Source organism: Numenius arquata, chromosome 8 (genome assembly GCF_964106895.1).
Source record: "Numenius arquata chromosome 8, bNumArq3.hap1.1, whole genome shotgun sequence".
In the NCBI taxonomy this organism is placed as follows: domain Eukaryota; kingdom Metazoa; phylum Chordata; class Aves; order Charadriiformes; family Scolopacidae; genus Numenius; species Numenius arquata.
Genome location: NC_133583.1, coordinates 5,637,049 through 5,653,417, shown reverse-complemented (window position 1 = coordinate 5,653,417; position 16,369 = coordinate 5,637,049). Strand labels below are relative to the sequence as shown.

Below are 16,369 nucleotides of genomic sequence, written 5' to 3'. Positions count from 1 at the left end.
GTGGTGGTCACCCGCCTCTTCAGGTGACTAATGTTCAGGTGAAAACCTGCAGGGTGGAAGCGTACAAGGTGCAACCACTTGGTGCTGTTGAAAAGGGAGGAAATGGTTTGTGTCCGACAGAAGGAAACTGTAAGTCACAGTACACATGAGTGTAAAATGACAGATTTTTGCTTTCGGACTTTATTAATTTGTTCTTTATCCTCCTTTACAGGAACTTGAGATGCAAGCTCGGGCACACGGACTGTCCCTTGTTCCGTCTACGGGCCTTTGCTCCCCTGATATGGTCAACAGGGTCATCAAACAAGAGCCTGTGCTGGACAACTGCAACCAAGACATGATGCCGCACCACACAGACCTGTCTTGCACTACCACCCTCGATCTCACTGATGGTACCATCACCTTCAGTGACAACCTCGGAAACGTGACTGAACCCACCGGCACTTACAGCGTTCCTGCAAAAATGGGATCCAAACTGGAAGATATCTTGATGGACGATACCCTCTCCCCCGTTGGAGTAACTGACCCACTACTTTCCTCTGTGTCTCCCGGTGCCTCGAAGACGAGTAGCAGGAGGAGCAGCGTGAGCATGGAGGACACCGATCACGCTTGTTAGCATATACCTGGCACACCTTTCATAAACTGCTTTGTTTCTTGATCAGTAGATTAAATAATTTACCTTTTGTAGAATTTTTTGATTTATTTTTTTTCCCCTTGTGCTTCATCAGTAGCCCAGTGTGTGTGCGTGTGTGTATATATTATATATATCTAGGATTTTTTTTAGAATTTTTGTGAAGAAACTTGTATATTCTATTTTAAAACTACCAATGCCTCCAAAATATTGTACAGCATATGTACAGTATCTGTGAACTGGATTCGCCAAGAACTTTGAACTGGTCAAATCTACTCAAAGCAATAGAATTACAAATGAAGAGTCTGTTTCTACTGGGGGGAGGGTGGGGGGGAATCATAGAATTGTAAATGCAACCTATTTACTTGGAAACAAAATGTAAATGTTAAAGAATGTAAAGAAACAACAACGAGTCCAATTTGTAATTGTATTAATTGAATAGTGCTGCCTTAAAGATACAGTGTCCCTCAAACCTTGGTCTTTACAAGTGTTTAGGGAAAAATTCCCACCCTACTCCACCCAGAACACAAACTACAAAGGAGAAGTGTTAAGACACCCTGATTGTGTTGATTGTGATATAAAATGCTGTTGCTGAAAACTTCAGGGAGATGGGAGTCTCTTCTCTCAGAGTGCCCTTTAGTTTTACTCTGAGCTGATTTGGGGTTTTCCGTTTGATCATGGTTCGAGTTTTTTCTCTTAGATTTTTATTTTGTTTTTGTAACACACGGTGATGGCTTTGCCAGCAGTAATCCAAACAGGAGCACTGTAAGTTGGTATTCACACTTTGGACAAAAAAAAAAAAAATCAATATATTTTATCAGCTGGGCACATTATGTTGTACATATCTAATTGGCTTTATTTTTTTTTAAATTGCATTGTACAGTACATTTTGATTTGCATGGATTCCTTAGTTATCCTCAACTTTTTGTTTTAAATATATTTGTATTTCATTTGTAAGATTTTTGCCTCTTAATATTGCAACAATTTTTTGACATTTTTAAAACTCATTGGAAGTTTTCCGCGTTCTTTGTAAACACTTGAAAGGAAGCTTTTATGCAGGGTTCTGTGTTTTAAGAGAGATTTTGAGAATATTTTGTATATTACAGTCTCACTTTGAAAATGTTTTTAAACACATTTAAGGTAGAGTACAAATTTAGATTAGGTATAAAACAACTCTGTAGAGAAACTGAACTTATATATTTATTTTTAGTGATACAGAAAAAAGTAGTAACATGCTTGGAAACATAACTATGTAGTTAAATATACCCGTTATAGTATTTTGTGTTTTATTTCAGCACTGGGGCTGACAAGAAAAAAAAAAAAGAAACAAAAAAAAGAGTAAATTACTGTATCTGCAAATAACTGTTACTTGATAACAACGTTATTAATTTTTAACATGCAACAATGTTGTAAAAGTAGTTGGGTGCATTATCTACTCAAGTGTAGTCCTATGCAATAACGGTAGTTCTACTTGTATTATTATCAAGCCTAGGTGTTTCCCGGAGGCGACGTCTGGTGGTTGGAGCTGGAGAGGGACGGGATGAATGTCTCGGTGGCAGCCTACAGCTCGTTCAGAATGAAGTGCCTTAAACTCTAGTTGTAGTCTTCCTCGACTAGCACTGACTGAAGTGTGGCAGAGGAGAGAGAGCTTCGGGGTGATGCTTGATAGGACGGTGGAGCGTAGCGTGGTGCCTACGTTTAGAAAACAAGAGCTTCCCGTTCTCCTTTGTGCTACACTGGAAAATTACCTGGGAGAAGCGAGACGGTTGGTGACTTGAGTGCCAGTTTGGCAGGCTTTATAAGGAAACCTTGGTCGCTGCAGTTGGTGTTCAGAAATCAAATGTGAATTGGGTGGCGATGGGACAGCTGAGGACAATGTGGGGAGTTCCCGTAGCCTGTGGCTTCCACCCCAGTGTTTCCCTACGGAAGGGTTCTTGAAGCGTCCCCTGCCTGGCACCGCTGGTGGCGCGGGGCTCAGTGGGGACGCAACTTGCTGTCACGGTACTTTGGGGTCTGTGTTCGTGTCACTCTTTCTGTGGCTGTTGCTGGCTGTGTCCAGCTGTCTCCCTTTCCGCTTGAGCAGCGAGCTCTGTGTTAGCATCGATGCAACCACCGGGTTGTAAGCTGGGTTGGTTTTTTTATTATTTTTATTTTTTGAAGGAGGAGCTGGAGTTAGATTATAATGATGCCTCTCCCCCCCCACACACCCCAGACGGCTGTTGGGAATGTGTCTTTCCGAGGGTGGTGAAGCTCTGGCCCGGGGCAGGACCCGGGAGCCTGCAGGATGCTCTGCAGCCGTGGTGGTCCTCGAGCAGGGATGTTCCCTGCAAGGCAGCTGTGCCATAGGGAGCTCCGAGCCAAGGAGGTGGGTACGGGCTTCTGGTGCTGCCGTTTGGTGTAATAGATAACGAAAATCAGGGCTGTAAAATGCTTGTAGCTGTAACACAGGGCTGTGTTACCCTTCCCCGTGAAAATGGGACAGCTCTGCAGCATTGTACAAAATCAGGGTGCGCACGCTTGAGTGTAGTAACTGAAAACCACTGAATATATTGAAAAAAGCTCTTGGTTTGATGCCCACGTTGGGCATCCAGAGATTGAAGTCTAGACTGTGGTATATAAATATTTTTTCAAGCTTATGTGAAACACTGGTACTCGCTGAGAGCCGTGACTTCTGATTTTTGGCTACATGCTGTGTGGAGATGAGTTAGTTGTATCAAGAGCTGGATTTCTTGATAAAAGTCGCTGCGATGTGTGTTCCCCGTCCGTTGTGTGGCTGTGGGGTAACACACCTCGGCTGTGCCCGGCTCACTCCTCACCCCCTGTTCCCTTTGGCTACAGCCCTCCTCTGAGGTTGCCCACCCTCTGAGGACAGGCATGTTGACGCTGCCGTGGGGACACCTCCAGGAGACACGGACCTCCAGGCGGGTGCGGACTGGAGATGTCTTTGCCTTGTTTGCCCATCGTGGAACGTGTGGCTGTGACGTTTTACAGGGGATCGATGACAGAGACAGCGATTATAGGCGGGGTTTGGCATGAACTAGGTGGAGTGGGATGGACAGGAGTGGTTGCCCGGTCTGACAGTGTCCTGTGTGACACTGGGCCAGCGGTGGCTTCCCCGAGCGGGTGGACGGGATGCCTACCAGTTCTCACTTTGCCAAAGCCTTGCGACAAGCAGGAACGTGCAGAGTACCATGAAGTTCTTCCTTACTGCTTTTGGCCTATAAAGCAATATTTAACTCTTGCAACCTGTAAAAGCAAAAAGAAGGTACCTAAGGAAAGCACAAAGCACAAAATAATGCACTTACATTTATGTTGTTTGACATAAAATGCACTGGGGGGGAAGCTGATGTTGATAATAGTATAAATACCTATATTTCTTGAAAAAGTGACATTAATTACTGCCTCTTGCTATGATGCTTGGTACTGTAATGTTGATATTCATCTGCTGTTGACTGCAGCAATAATTTGTGTATGGTCCATAGCACTGTAAATTATGGATCAATATTAATGTATCCAATGAAATAATTTGAACTGTTGTTCTTGATAGATGGATTAAAGCATTTGGTTTTTCACATACGTCTGTGTAAGCCACTCGTTTTCCGTGTCAGTGGATCTTGTTTTTCTGTGCGTTTGAAGTCCCAGCAGCGTTCCTGTGTCTGTGACTTGGCGATGGAGGTGTCCATGTTCCTGACCTGGTGTCATCAGCGACCCTGGTGGCACCAGAGCTGTCCAGTTGTGTTTGTATTCTGGTAGCACTGGGGGGACGGAGCTGCAGATCAGGCCTCACTTGTGCTTTGCAAATACACTCCAAAGTGGCCAGACCCAAAGCTTATGGTCCAGCATGAGGAACAAAACAGGTGGACTTGGAAAAACGTGGTTCCCTGTCTACCCTCCCGTAGGCTCTTGCCTCCCTTCTCTGCCAAATCGCCCCCCGGCTGCATTGCCCACCGCCTCCCACCCTCTGCCCTGTGTCAGGCATGGGCTCGGTGAGCCCTCAGGGTACCTCTTTGTCCTGCTGTCACTCCTGCAAGGTCAACTACCCCCGTAAGTTCTCAACAGAAGCACCTCACCATCTTCTGCAGCTGACCTGTACACGAAGATATCCCAGTCCTCACTCTGCCCACCCCTGGGCCACTCCTCTGAACCCTCCACTCGCCCGACACGCTCCCAGGTTGTGCTGGGAGCTGCGGCACTGGGTAGGAACCAGCTGGGGTCTTGTTTTGTCTTCTCATCTTCATTATTTTTCCCTGTCTCTCTGTTGCTTTCATCCCTTCTGGTCTTGTTCTCTGACAGGCTGTCGCTTACTGTGCTCTCGGCGTGGAGTCCTCACGTCTCTGTGGAGGTTGCTGCAGCAGCAGTGGAGGTTAATGCCAATTATCTCGGGGGTTTTAAGCCCCAAATCCAAACAACAAGTTTCAAATTTGGCCTGTTTGGAAAATCCGATACCTATTAGGAGTAGGAAGTACTTAATCCGGTTGCAGTTAAAAAAGACTCGCTGTCCTGCATCAATTTAAAAAACAACCAAATAAAAAATGCTGGGCGAAGCTACTTGACCCTGCTGGGACTACAGTAGAAAATCTCTGCTCCCTCTTTGTAGAAGATACTTGAGTTGAAGCTCGTGAGTGTTTCCAGCAGGCTTTGTGATGCCGTTTCTTTAGAAATTCAGCACGGTATTAGAGTGTGGTGTTGTAGTACTGCAACAGGGACCTCAGCAGCAGCCTAGGATATAATTTCTAATTTTAGGTTTGAGTTTTTAGGTGTATTTTGGTTTTCCTGTTGGTGGTCAGTTGGGTTAGTGCTGTTTTGGGGGGGGTGAGCTTCTTGCTGCCGGTGGGAGCAGCTCCAGGTTTCGGCTGGATTGCAGAGCCCACGCGGAGCAGGAAGAAAACCCATCGTGGCGGTAATGGCTGTAAAGCAGTTGTTTGGTGAGTGTCATCAAAGAGGTGGTAGCGGGTCTGCTTAGAAGTCTTTCGGTTCCTTTGGGCAAGCCTGAAAAGCTCTCCGCAGGGTAAGAAAGCGGATGTTAAAAAATAAGACTGCCAGTGCCTGGTGCGGTCTGGTTTGCTGGAGAGCCCTGTGGCCGGGCTGCAGGATGCTGTGGGGCTTGGCTACGTGGTGTGGTGGCACGGCAGGACTCTGTCACCACATCCTGCTTTCCCTCCGAGGAGACGCACCTGGGAGCTTGGCAGCTCCTGGTGCCTGGAAGGAGGTGGTGATTGAGCCACCTCTGTGGGTTCAGCAGCTTCTGCTCCTTTTGCTGTCGCACCCCGGGGCAGTCCTGGCACTGACTCTCATACTCCTTGTTTCTACAGCTCCTTTGAAATGCACTTGCTTGAAGTTGCAGGGGAATGGCTTGTAAAAGCGTCCCTGACTTAACAAAAATCACTAAGGGCTTACCAGGACGCTGGCTCGCGGGTTAAATGCACGTGCACAAATTTCTTCTTCTCTGACCACTAAAGTAGTTTTGTCCGAACAAGCCCATGAAGAGCTTGCGCTGCGGAGAACCCAGCTGGGTCCCGTACGGCTCTCCACTTCTCTCGCTGGAGTAATGCGTCGTCAAAGGTAATAAGAAAATAAGCAGAGATTTTTAGGTCTAATGATAATAGTTCCGTTTGAAAAAGCAGGAATTAAATCCCAGCTGAATAAATGGAAAAGAATTAAATTCATGCTAGACATTAAAAAAAAAAAATGCACTGCAAACAATGAGGTGTATTTTAAAAAGTCGCTGTTTATTAATAATACTTTCCACCTCCTTCCCTTGATCTTTGGATGACAAGCCTGGCAGAGGCACTCTATCAGACACTGCAGCAATTTAGCTGCTGTCATATGCCTTTCTCGATACACATGTATTAGTCACGCAGCCGTTTTATGTTCTTTAGCATATTTTAGTATGTAATTAAAAATGTGGCTGTCTGCTACTAAGCAACCAAGCGTGTCAGGGGTTGATTGTATTCTGTCACCCACAGCAGAAGGGAGGGTAAAAAATAATAATCATGTGTTCACTTTTCAGTCTTAATTGTGCGCCAGCTCCTTTGATATGTTGTTACACACACACACCCCCCCGGCTCCTGAAGATGGAGGCAAAGCCAACGTGTGGGAACGGCTGGCAGGTGACCTGCAGCCACGTCGCTGTCACCAATTGCACATTGGCCTTAGGTGCTGGGCGTTTAGTTGGGTACGTGTGGTTTTGTGACCCTTCTGGGTTCAGTTTGGCTGGACCCTGCTAAGCTGCTGCTTGGCTTTCCATGGGACCGGGGTGCTAAATGCCTTTCGGCTCCTGAGGGTCCCTCCCTGGACATTTAAAATAAGGAACTCGAGTTGATGTTTGTCTTCTACCTCCTCCATGTAGGTAGATGGGAGTAGGACACAGTGCGCTGAAGGAGACTGACTGTTGGGCAGCCAATAATCCTGCACTTTGTTCATTTCTAGATTATCTGAGGTGAAAAATGGCCCGTCCAGCTCCTGGAGAGGAGGTAAAACACCCACGAGAGTACCCAGGTGATCACTCTGGGAGAGGAGCACCAGAGCTGCAGGTCTCCAGTTCCAGATCATTTCTAAGAGGTGGCCAGCACCAAATGGGGCAGAGACAGCACCACCTTTCCCTCCTGCAGGCTCTGGGCACATTGTCCCTCAGCACGGCTATCCTTGGGGCTCTCTCACACTCCTAAAAAGTTCAGATCCTCGTCTAGTCTAGTGTTGCGTTGTCCCTTTCTGTTCTAGCAAAAGGCTGACGGTGTAGATGGCTTCCCTGCGAGCAGGAAGAGGTGCTTTCCCCACTCGGTGGCTGCTGTCAGGAACCAGCTGAATGAACTTGCTTTTGATGGTCTGGAAAAAGGACAAAATTTCTTTGATACCCTCAGCCAGAGGCTTGTTTAACTCAGGGCGTTAGGGGATGATTTCTACGGGAGGATGTGGATCTGAGGATGTGCTCTTACGCCGTTTGCTGCAGAAGCTCTATGAGGGGTCTGCTTGCTAGGGGGGCACCATCTGTGTGAAACCCCTTTCTGAAGCTGGAGAAGTGCCTGGATCTGGAGAAGGGCTGGAGAAGTTGTCTGTGTGCTTCTAGGCACAAATTCTCCGGGTTCAAGAGGAAAAGGGATTTATGATGTTAGCTCTGTTCCTCACTCCTCTGGTGTCTTTCTGTCTCTCGAGCACGTGCAAATGCACGCAGATGTGCACCGTGTGCAGCAATGGAATCAGTATTTTAAAAGTTTTCCAGTTTTAATAGCTTTTATTACTTCAGCAAAACAGAAGCCAGCAGATCAGCACAAACTGGTATTACATAAGGAAAAAAAAAAAATATAATAATGCCGTAAATAATTCAAAGGCTGTTTGTTGATTGTGATTTCTTTGATTCAACCTCCAGGGAGAAGGATGACATTGCCTTTACATTTTTCACAGTCAGCATCTGATATGTAACCTGCTCTGTGTCTGCCAGGATCCTGGGACGTGACACTGAGGCTGCTTGAAGATGACAAACTCACTTGGTGTCCCCTGATTTCTCTTGGTTTTCCCCCAGCTGACCTTATCTACCAGGAGAGCGCTGTGATGGGGAAGGAGCCCTGCCCACCCAGGTATGAGGAAGCCCATGGGCAGATGCTTCCTTCATAGGGATGTCCGGGGGATTCTGCGGTACAACCTGGAGCTCAACTTTGTTCATAGGCAACACTGGTGCAAATGGTACCGTATTGGTCACATGGGTGGCTTGCAGGGGTTACACAGCCACTGCTATAGATTTTGGCAGCAAGATGAGTCTTGCCAGCATGTCCTCAGTGTCTGAGACACAGGGCTGCCATGCTGTCTAGCTCCGGCTCCCGTCGTGCTTCACAGCAGCAATATCTGCTGACCTGCGGCTATGTGACGGTACCTGAAATCAGCGTGTCCTTCCCTTATGCTGGGAGCAAAGGCTGGCAGCTACGTTTCTTTTTTTTTGCTAGTTTGAGTGAGCTGAGAAAAGGAGAAGAACTCAGAATGCCGAAACCAGTGAAGGAGATACCCTACTTCAAAGATTTTATACAGCATGGAGATTCTGGGTGGTGCCATGAAGACGCCCCACTTCTTTTACATCGTCTAAGAGCCAGATGCACCTACTGACTTCAGGGCTCCAGCAACGAGCAATGGTGGGAGAGCACGGGGCAAGGCCACGGCAGCCCCCAGGCTGAATTAACCCAAGGAAAGAATAAATGCCACTTACTTTCCCCCAGAGGAGACAGCCTGCTGTGAACTACGCTATGGGCGCTTGGTGGTTTCACTTCTGAGTGGTCACTTCTTGAGCACTACGTTAAGTCTAACGATTTCCCTTTCAAAGAGAGCAATTAAAAGAGGTAAATCGGGTCAGACGCCAATATTCTTCTTGTTCCGTGCAGCTCTGGGGTGTATGTGGTTCCATAGGGGCTGCCGTATTTATCTTGCTAAAAATTCAGTCCTGCTAAAAATTCAATTTTAGCACTCACAGTGCTAAAAAAACACTTACAATGTTGAACAACTCCAGGCGTGGGGCAGGACCTTCGGCTCGGGCTCGCAGCTCTCAGAAGGCAGCTGGCTCTTCTTCCAGCACCGTCTTGCAGTCCCTGACCCACAGCTTGTATGCTCTTTCCAGGGTCTCTTCACTCGTGTCATTGAATATCTCTGTAAAATAAGACTCGTAGTTAATTGAACGTCCAGAGCCTTTCCTGCTTGCACACGCTAATTCCCAAATGGAGTTTTCTTGTGAATTTTCTTTCAAGGCCAGGCTGGATGGGGCTTTGAGCAACCTGCTCTAGTGGGAGGTGTCCCTGCCCGTGGCAGGGGGTTGAAACTAGTTGGTCTTTAGGGTCCCTTCCAACCCAAACCATCCTGTGATTCTTCACAGAAATAGTCTGGATGGATACTGATGTAAGAGATCACAACTTGGTCCCACGCATTTCTTCTGTCTTAGGGGATGGGTTTTTTTTAAATATCCTATAAGCGTGTTTCATCCCAGATACGGAAGAGCTACTATTTTAGTTCTCAGGTATTAGTTCTAGGCACAGTAATACATTAAATTCTTTTTGCCAAGGATTATTCAACAAATATTTTCAAGCATAACAAAGGAATTGTTTTTCTCTTATGACACTGCTGGTTTGTCTGCCAGAGCACTGTGTTTAGGCTGCTGGTTTGCAAACAGGTTTGTAAAGTGAATTGGTCAATACACGCAATTAATTAGACCTGAGTCTGATCAGAAGGATCCTGTGTCTTGACAGGTTTATTGAGATGTTAAGAAAAGCAGAAGTAAAACCAGAAATGTCCAGCTGAAGAACCGCAGGGCCCGTTTTCCAGCACATCATTGTGCCGGGATCCCTTCTGCGCCCCGAGCACCTGCTCTCGGGTTGTCCCTGGTGTCCCCCTCCCGCAGTACCTGCCACGCCGAGGCCGGTGGGGAGAGGCATCCGGGGCTGTCCCCCGCTGTGTTTCAGGCGCTCCATCAGGGCTTTCTTGATGAGGGGCCAGCTGCAGCCGCTGTGCCAGACCGGCAGCTCCAGGCCCCTCATGCACTGGATGATCTGCTCCTTCTCCTCGGCCGTGATGAGCCCCCGCATGTAGGCGACGTACGTCATGAAGGCCATGTCGATGTTCACAGCTTCTCCGTGCATCAGCGATGGCAAAACCCTCTGAAATGGAGCAAAGGTGGGGGTGGGGGAGGAAGGTTTGGGTTGACAAATAGTAAATAAGTAGGCTTTTTCTAAAAGTACTTGTGGGGATTGGCATTCGGCTCACAGCAGTAGAAGTACAGATTTGCTGGATGTTAGCATCTTGTGATTTATGGATTGCAGAGGATGATCTCTTTTAGAGGTGATTAATTGCATGTAAAATCTCCCATAGGGATCCAGGATCTAATTTCCTCCCATTCAAATCACTGATGAAGAGCACCACGGGATGGAGAGCACAGCTCTGAATATTGCATAAGGTCTAATCCTCCCCCCTTATTCCTCAGGGGCAATTTCTCCCCAGTAATACATGCTACGGTCTCCACGCCTTTGCGCTGTTGTAGCTCATGCTGGTGATTTCTAATGGCTTCACTGAAATCTGGTCATCTTTGGTAAACGCCTGCTAAGAAGCAATAACTGGCCTGTGGTCTCAATAGAAAAAACAGGTGGAGGTGTGGGGCAAACGGGGCAGGGAAAGGAGTCTCTTTTTATCCAACAGGACCAGGCTTGGGTGTGTTGGATGATCTGAGGTAACGTGCAAATCTGGAGTTTGGCCCAACTCCTTTTGCACAGAGTTTTCATGCTGTTGATCGAAAACGTTGTAGGTTTCTTTTATAAATAGCTGTTGAAATATAAACTCTGTCACTCACCATTTCTAGCTCTGGGCTTATAAGGTGACCAAAATCAACCAGTCTGTCCAGGTCATCCTCCCAGAGGTTGGGAGCCAGCTCTTCCAACATGGTTTCAATGGCAATCCTGGTAGTCTGCAGTGCAGCGTCCCTGTGGTCGGCAGAGTCACTGTAGGACTGGAACTTGGTGTCCAGCAGGTATTTCCCATGGCTCTTGAGCAGGTCAAACAGCCCCTTGTGTTTCATGAGAGCCATCTAGGACAAAGAACAGAAGAGGTAATTAAAGATAATTATGTGATCCTTGCATGTGCCGTTGAAAACTTGAGTGTTTCAAGACTGGACTATAATTAATACCATGTTATACATGAGCAAAGGAATACCTGCAGGCTTGGTACGTGGGCAAGTTCCACCTCTGCAACCTGAAGAAGTATTTCTGTAGACACAGTTCCTGCTTAGTACGTGTATGTTTGGTGTATATTCGACAGTTCTTTAGGGAACGTGACCTGGTGGTGTTACACAGGTTGTCAGCTGTGCTAAGTCAAGATGTGTGCAAAAGGCAGTGTGGAAATGCCCATTGGGGCTCTGGTAAAATGGCAGAGGTGATCGGAGCATTGGTGGGCAAGTTCCCTTGCTACTGGCAACCTTGACCATGCTGTGAGCTTGCTACAAGCTCCAGTAGTCTAGCAAATGGTTTGTAATGAGCTTTGGCTATTTGTGTGCCTGGCAGGAAACTTGAGACTGTCTCAGCTGGATGGTGGCCATCTTCAGGACAGGGATTGGATGGTGGACTTCCCCAGGATAAGTCTCATCTAACCCTTGGAATTGCTCTTTGGGCAAGGGAAGATGGGAAAGCACTGCAATGTGGGCACTGTGAGGGTTCAGAAATGGTGTCATTGTTACAAGTACATAATTTTTCACCCTGTGACTCAGCCATTAGTCCCCTCCTGCAGTGGGGAATGGTGACCCGCGGGTTTCCCGGTGCCTGCCACAAACCTCCAGATATTCTGCGAGTTCCCACTGCGCAAGCACTGAAAAATGCTACTGATAATGATGAACTCATCTCTAATACACTTTAATAGCTTGGACTCTGCTTTATCAAAAGTTTTCAAAGCTCCTCAGGCATAAAACCATTTACTGTGCACTTCCCAGGTAATTTTAGAAGTAGAATTTGTCTCGCAGGAGATTGATTGACCACATTCAACATACCCTGCGAGGTAGGTGCAAATGATCTTGCAAACTATTAATCCCCAGTATAATGAACCTCAAATTCTCTGCCAGCAGTTCGTTTTAGAGTGTTGTGGATCAGCCTCAATGGGAAGATGCTTTCTTCCCTGGTTGTGCTGGGTCTCCATCTGGCCTTGTGTTCTGGAGTTTACTCCGCAGGCTTAGGACTAGGCACTGCCTGTGAGGGATATCCTAACAAGTTCAGCAGCTGTAAAAATATATAGAGGCTCAATGAGAGCTAAAAGTCCCCATGCAGTCTTGATGCCCCACCTTGTTTCTATGGGGTGGTTTATACAATGCCATGGATGCTGATGGACATCTTACCAGCACTGCAGCCTTTCAATACTTAAAAGGGACTTAGAAGAAGGATGGAGGCAGACTTTTTAGCAGGGCCTGTTGCAATAGGACAAGGGGTAATGGTTTAAACTAAAAGACGGTAGATTTAGACTAGATCTAATGCAGAATTTTTTTATGATGGGGGTGGTGAAACGCTGGCCCAGATTGCCCAGAGAGGTGGGAGATTCCCCATCCCTGGAAACATTCAAGGTCAGGTTGGATGGGGCTCTGAGCAACCTGATCCAGTTGAAGATGTCCCTGCTCATTGCAGAGGGATTGGACTAGATGGCCTTTAAAGGTCCCTTCCAACCCAAACCATTGTATTATTTCAGTTTTGAAAACTGCAGTTGCAGCAGTTCATACCTTTAAAATTTCACCAAGGCCGTTGGAGATGTGTCGCCGAGGAATGCTCTGAATGAAGGATCTATCCAGAAAACTAGCTACTGGGGGGGTGTAGCCCCCGAGCTTGTTCTTACACTGCAGGAAATTCACCCCATTTTTCGCCCCCACGCTGGCGTCAACGTAGGAGAGGAGGGTTGTTGGGACCCGAATGTAAGGGGTACGTCTTCTATAGAGGGATGCGGCTAGTCCTACAATGTCCAGGCAGACGCCTCCTCCGATGGCGATGATGGGCTCGGTTCGCCTGTCAATGCTGAAGTTCTGGACTTCTTGCAAGATGTTCAAGACCAGGTCCATGGATTTCGTTTCTTCGGTGGTAGGCAGGGCAAGGATTTTGTGCTGAACGTTATTCTCTTCAAAGTATTCTCTGACTTTGGAGCCATAAAGTTCGTCAACAACTTCATCTATGACGATAAAGCGCCTCAGCTTCCTTTTGCTGCTAGTGGATAGCTCTAGTTGCTGGGGGTCAGTAATGTGACCCCAGAGCAGAGTAGTGTTAGAAGGATCCAGAATATTGTACGTTTCTACCACTTTGTAGCAAAAATAGATGGGAGCTTCAATTGTCCAGGAAATCCCACCTTCGGAGACGCATTCACCTCTGGCAAGGATCAGAAAATATGGTTTGAAATCATTATATTCCTCTTTTGTACTTTGCATGTCTGAACTAGCTTAAGGATGTAGCTGGGGCGTGGGGAATGTGGGGTCTCCTTCCTGTGCACTGCAAAAGTGTGGGGCTTGGAGGGTGGGACACATCTCCTGGGTGTCAGCCCTCAATTGCTTTGGCACCAGAGAAACCCTCCGGCATCTTAGAGAACAGTCAAATGGCTCAACTTCTACATGGTAATGATAAAGCAGAGAGCAAGAAGGGCTGGAGAAGCAAGTAATTTTCCTTCCAATTCATTCATCAATAACCAGCAGAAAACACCAGACCAATCATCCCAAGCGGGGAAGAGATTGCCAAAATTTTCCACAGTATTTATGAAGGAAACATCCTTGTGCCCAGTATACCTGGGTGATATAATTTGATTTATTCCTGTCTGTCTGCGCACAGCCACACACAGACACACCCCTCCATACGAAATAGTGTGTCTCCAATTCTCCAGCTGAACAGTGGATCTCATCAAAGAGTGGATCTCTTCACCTCAAAACAGGTATGATAGAAAGAGGAAGTGCTCCCAGGAGGAGGTTAAAATAAAAAACTAATTATTTGAGAGTTGGCAGTGGTGGAGTTTGAAACTCCACCTGGAGTTTCCACTCCATAGTGGAGTTTGAAAGGATAAATAGAAGCGTACAAAGCTGGTGTGTAGTATCTATTTAAAACAGTGAAGAACACAGTCCTGCAACCCAGTTATTACTTCTCCTGTTGGGAAGGGGGAGCCAGGTGTAAAACAAGAGGCTTTTTTAGTTTGTTGGGAATCAGGAAAGGATTATTTTTTTTTTTTTAAATACAGAACAAAACAGCAAAATGCATTTTATATAAGATCTCTCCTTGAGCTGCAGTTGGGTAAAAACTGAAAGTTTCTATCAACCTTTGTTTTGTTTTATGAATAAGCAGATGGCTCATTGGATAATCAGATTTCCGTACGTGCCAAATTTCTTTCCACATGCCTGAACTTTCTCTTAAGGGTCTAAATAGATGCTTCTCTGCTTTCTTTACCAAATTGCCTCTAAATCTGGCCCTAGCCTTTTTAAGTGTTAAAGAAAACCAGTGAGGATTTATGCCTTCTGGAAAGTTTCTTCTGGGCTTTTGAAATGCAGTATTACAAAAACCACCATCGAGTACATTTTAATGCACCAAATATATACCTTATAGCTGTACTTTATGTACATGTGCATCCGTCTCTGGCATGTGACCCTTCTAAGAGACAGGATGGGTTTGAGACTTAGTTGGTGGAATCATCTTTGGGTGCCGGATGGCACAACTAGCACCCATTGCAACCCCTCTGCTGTACAAAAACAGTAGTGAATTTGAGGCTGAACATACCCTTGTTGAAGCATATGTCAGCTGAGGAGTTTTCTGGGTGTTCTCTGGGCCCTGTGCTATGGACTGAGGTCCAGCGGACTGCCTTTGGGTCTGCTAAAGTCATGTTCTGTCTGCTGCAGTCCTGCCTGAGCCCTGCTTGTGCGCAGCCCCTGCCCACCGCCCGCGCTGGTGATGGTCCCTCTGCCCTGGCTGAGAAAAGGGATTAAACTCATGACCTTAAAACCTGAGTACGACAAATGCTAGAAAGCTTCTGACATGCAAAAAATAGCTGTGTTAAGGAAGACCTACATCACAAACGGGGCTCCACGTGCTCATGAAAAGGAGTATCCTGTAATTAAAGGATAATTAACTGGAGAGATGTAATATCAGCAAAGAGCTACATGTGTCTCTGGGGGAAATTTGCCTCTCTCCTCTGTCTGAAGCAGCATTCGGTGACTTCTACAGTTTGAGAGATGCGTTTTTGCTCCTGTCAGACACCTACTGTGTTTATTTTTCCCACCTAGGCATTTAATTTACCTGCAACTCTCCCCATAAATGCATCTTTCTCCCCTGCCTGTGCATGAGATTTTGCACACAAAGAGTTCCTGTACGTACAGGGTGGGAGGAAAAAGCCCAAATGCAGCGTTCAGAAGTCCCAGCGTCAGCATTTCAGAAGTTTAAAGGAACTTCGCATCTACATAAATTCAGGCTGTTGATAAAATTCCCTCTGTACCTCAGCCAAGTCATGCCAAGGAGAACAGCAAATACCTGTTCTGCCGTATTGCACATATTCTGAAGCCCATTTTTGTAGGCGTGATGGTGGGTTTAAGCCACAAGGGCATACGAGATGGTGTTTCCACCTGAGATACATCCCACCAGGGAGACCGCACAGTTCAGCCAGCCAGAGCCGCCCAGTGCAGTCACTAATGAACATCATGGGCCCCTGTACTTACATTTTTGCTTCAGAGAGAGTTATCTTGTCCTCGCAGTCGGATAGCGCTTCTCCTTTCTTGATCCGGAACCACGTGCTCTTGACTCGCACCAGCTGGAAGTCTGTCTGTTGGGGCTCTTGGGGCATGGTGGCCGGGGCCACCGGAGCAAAGGCCTTTTCCGACACCGGCATGCTTCCAGAAGGTAAAATCTCCCAGTTAAGAGATCTCACGTAACTGGGTGCCTTTGAGGTGCTTTTTAAAGGCTTCAGGTGACCAGGTGTTGGAAGGGGAGGACGTGTCTCCACGGGGGAGACCAGTTACAAAACTAAGATTATCTAATCTGGGATGCACGTTTTGGGGTGGTAGGAGCATTTGGAGACACGTGCAAGTACCGGGATGGGCTTGTATAATCAGCTAGTTTTATAATGCTTAAGAAGTACAATAGCAGTGCGTACATTAACTTCCAACATGATGCCCTACAGCAAATTTAAAGTTATGAAAGGCAATTTGTGTGATTCTCTGCGATGTTCAGGAACCTCCTTTGCTGTTTGGTGCCTTTGATCTGGCTGCAACTCTAACCTGCTCTTATGGGG

General features: G+C 46.7%; 2 protein-coding genes across 9 annotated transcripts in view; one reads left to right on the top strand and one right to left on the bottom strand.

The window, feature by feature from the left end:
• MITF (melanocyte inducing transcription factor) overlaps nt 1–4,198 on the top strand; it is a 108,595-nt gene extending 104,397 nt beyond the window's left edge. For all 8 annotated transcript variants that reach the window (XM_074152389.1, XM_074152392.1, XM_074152391.1 and 5 more), the window contains one exon: nt 212–4,198. In XM_074152389.1, coding sequence (XP_074008490.1) covers nt 212–613 — 402 coding nt within the window. In that variant the 3' untranslated portion in view covers nt 614–4,198. The remainder of the gene's footprint in view (nt 1–211) is intronic.
• Nucleotides 4,199–9,155: 4,957 nt separating this feature from the next.
• On the bottom strand, nt 9,156–16,048 carry LOC141467925 (2-epi-5-epi-valiolone synthase-like). The gene is made up of 5 exons (XM_074152648.1): nt 15,798–16,048; nt 12,846–13,479; nt 10,944–11,177; nt 10,005–10,257; nt 9,156–9,256 (listed from the first exon to the last, which is right to left on the bottom strand). Exons 1-5 carry the CDS (start codon nt 15,965–15,967, stop codon nt 9,156–9,158), a joined length of 1,392 nt encoding a protein of 463 aa, XP_074008749.1. The 5' UTR covers nt 15,968–16,048.
• Between the last annotated feature and the right edge of the window lie 321 nt (nt 16,049–16,369).

What these genes read in the sequence shown, in the direction of transcription:
- LOC141467925 (XM_074152648.1), bottom strand. Translation starts at nt 15,967, where the DNA reads ATGCCGGTGTCGGAAAAGGCCTTTGCTCCGGTGGCCCCGGCCACCATG. An exon ending in ACTCTCTCTGAAGCAAAAAT is followed by an intron (nt 13,480 to 15,797) that starts GTAAGTACAGGG and finishes GATCCTTGCCAG; the next exon opens with AGGTGAATGCGTCTCCGAAG. An exon ending in TAAGCCCAGAGCTAGAAATG is followed by an intron (nt 10,258 to 10,943) that starts GTGAGTGACAGA and finishes GCTCCATTTCAG; the next exon opens with AGGGTTTTGCCATCGCTGAT.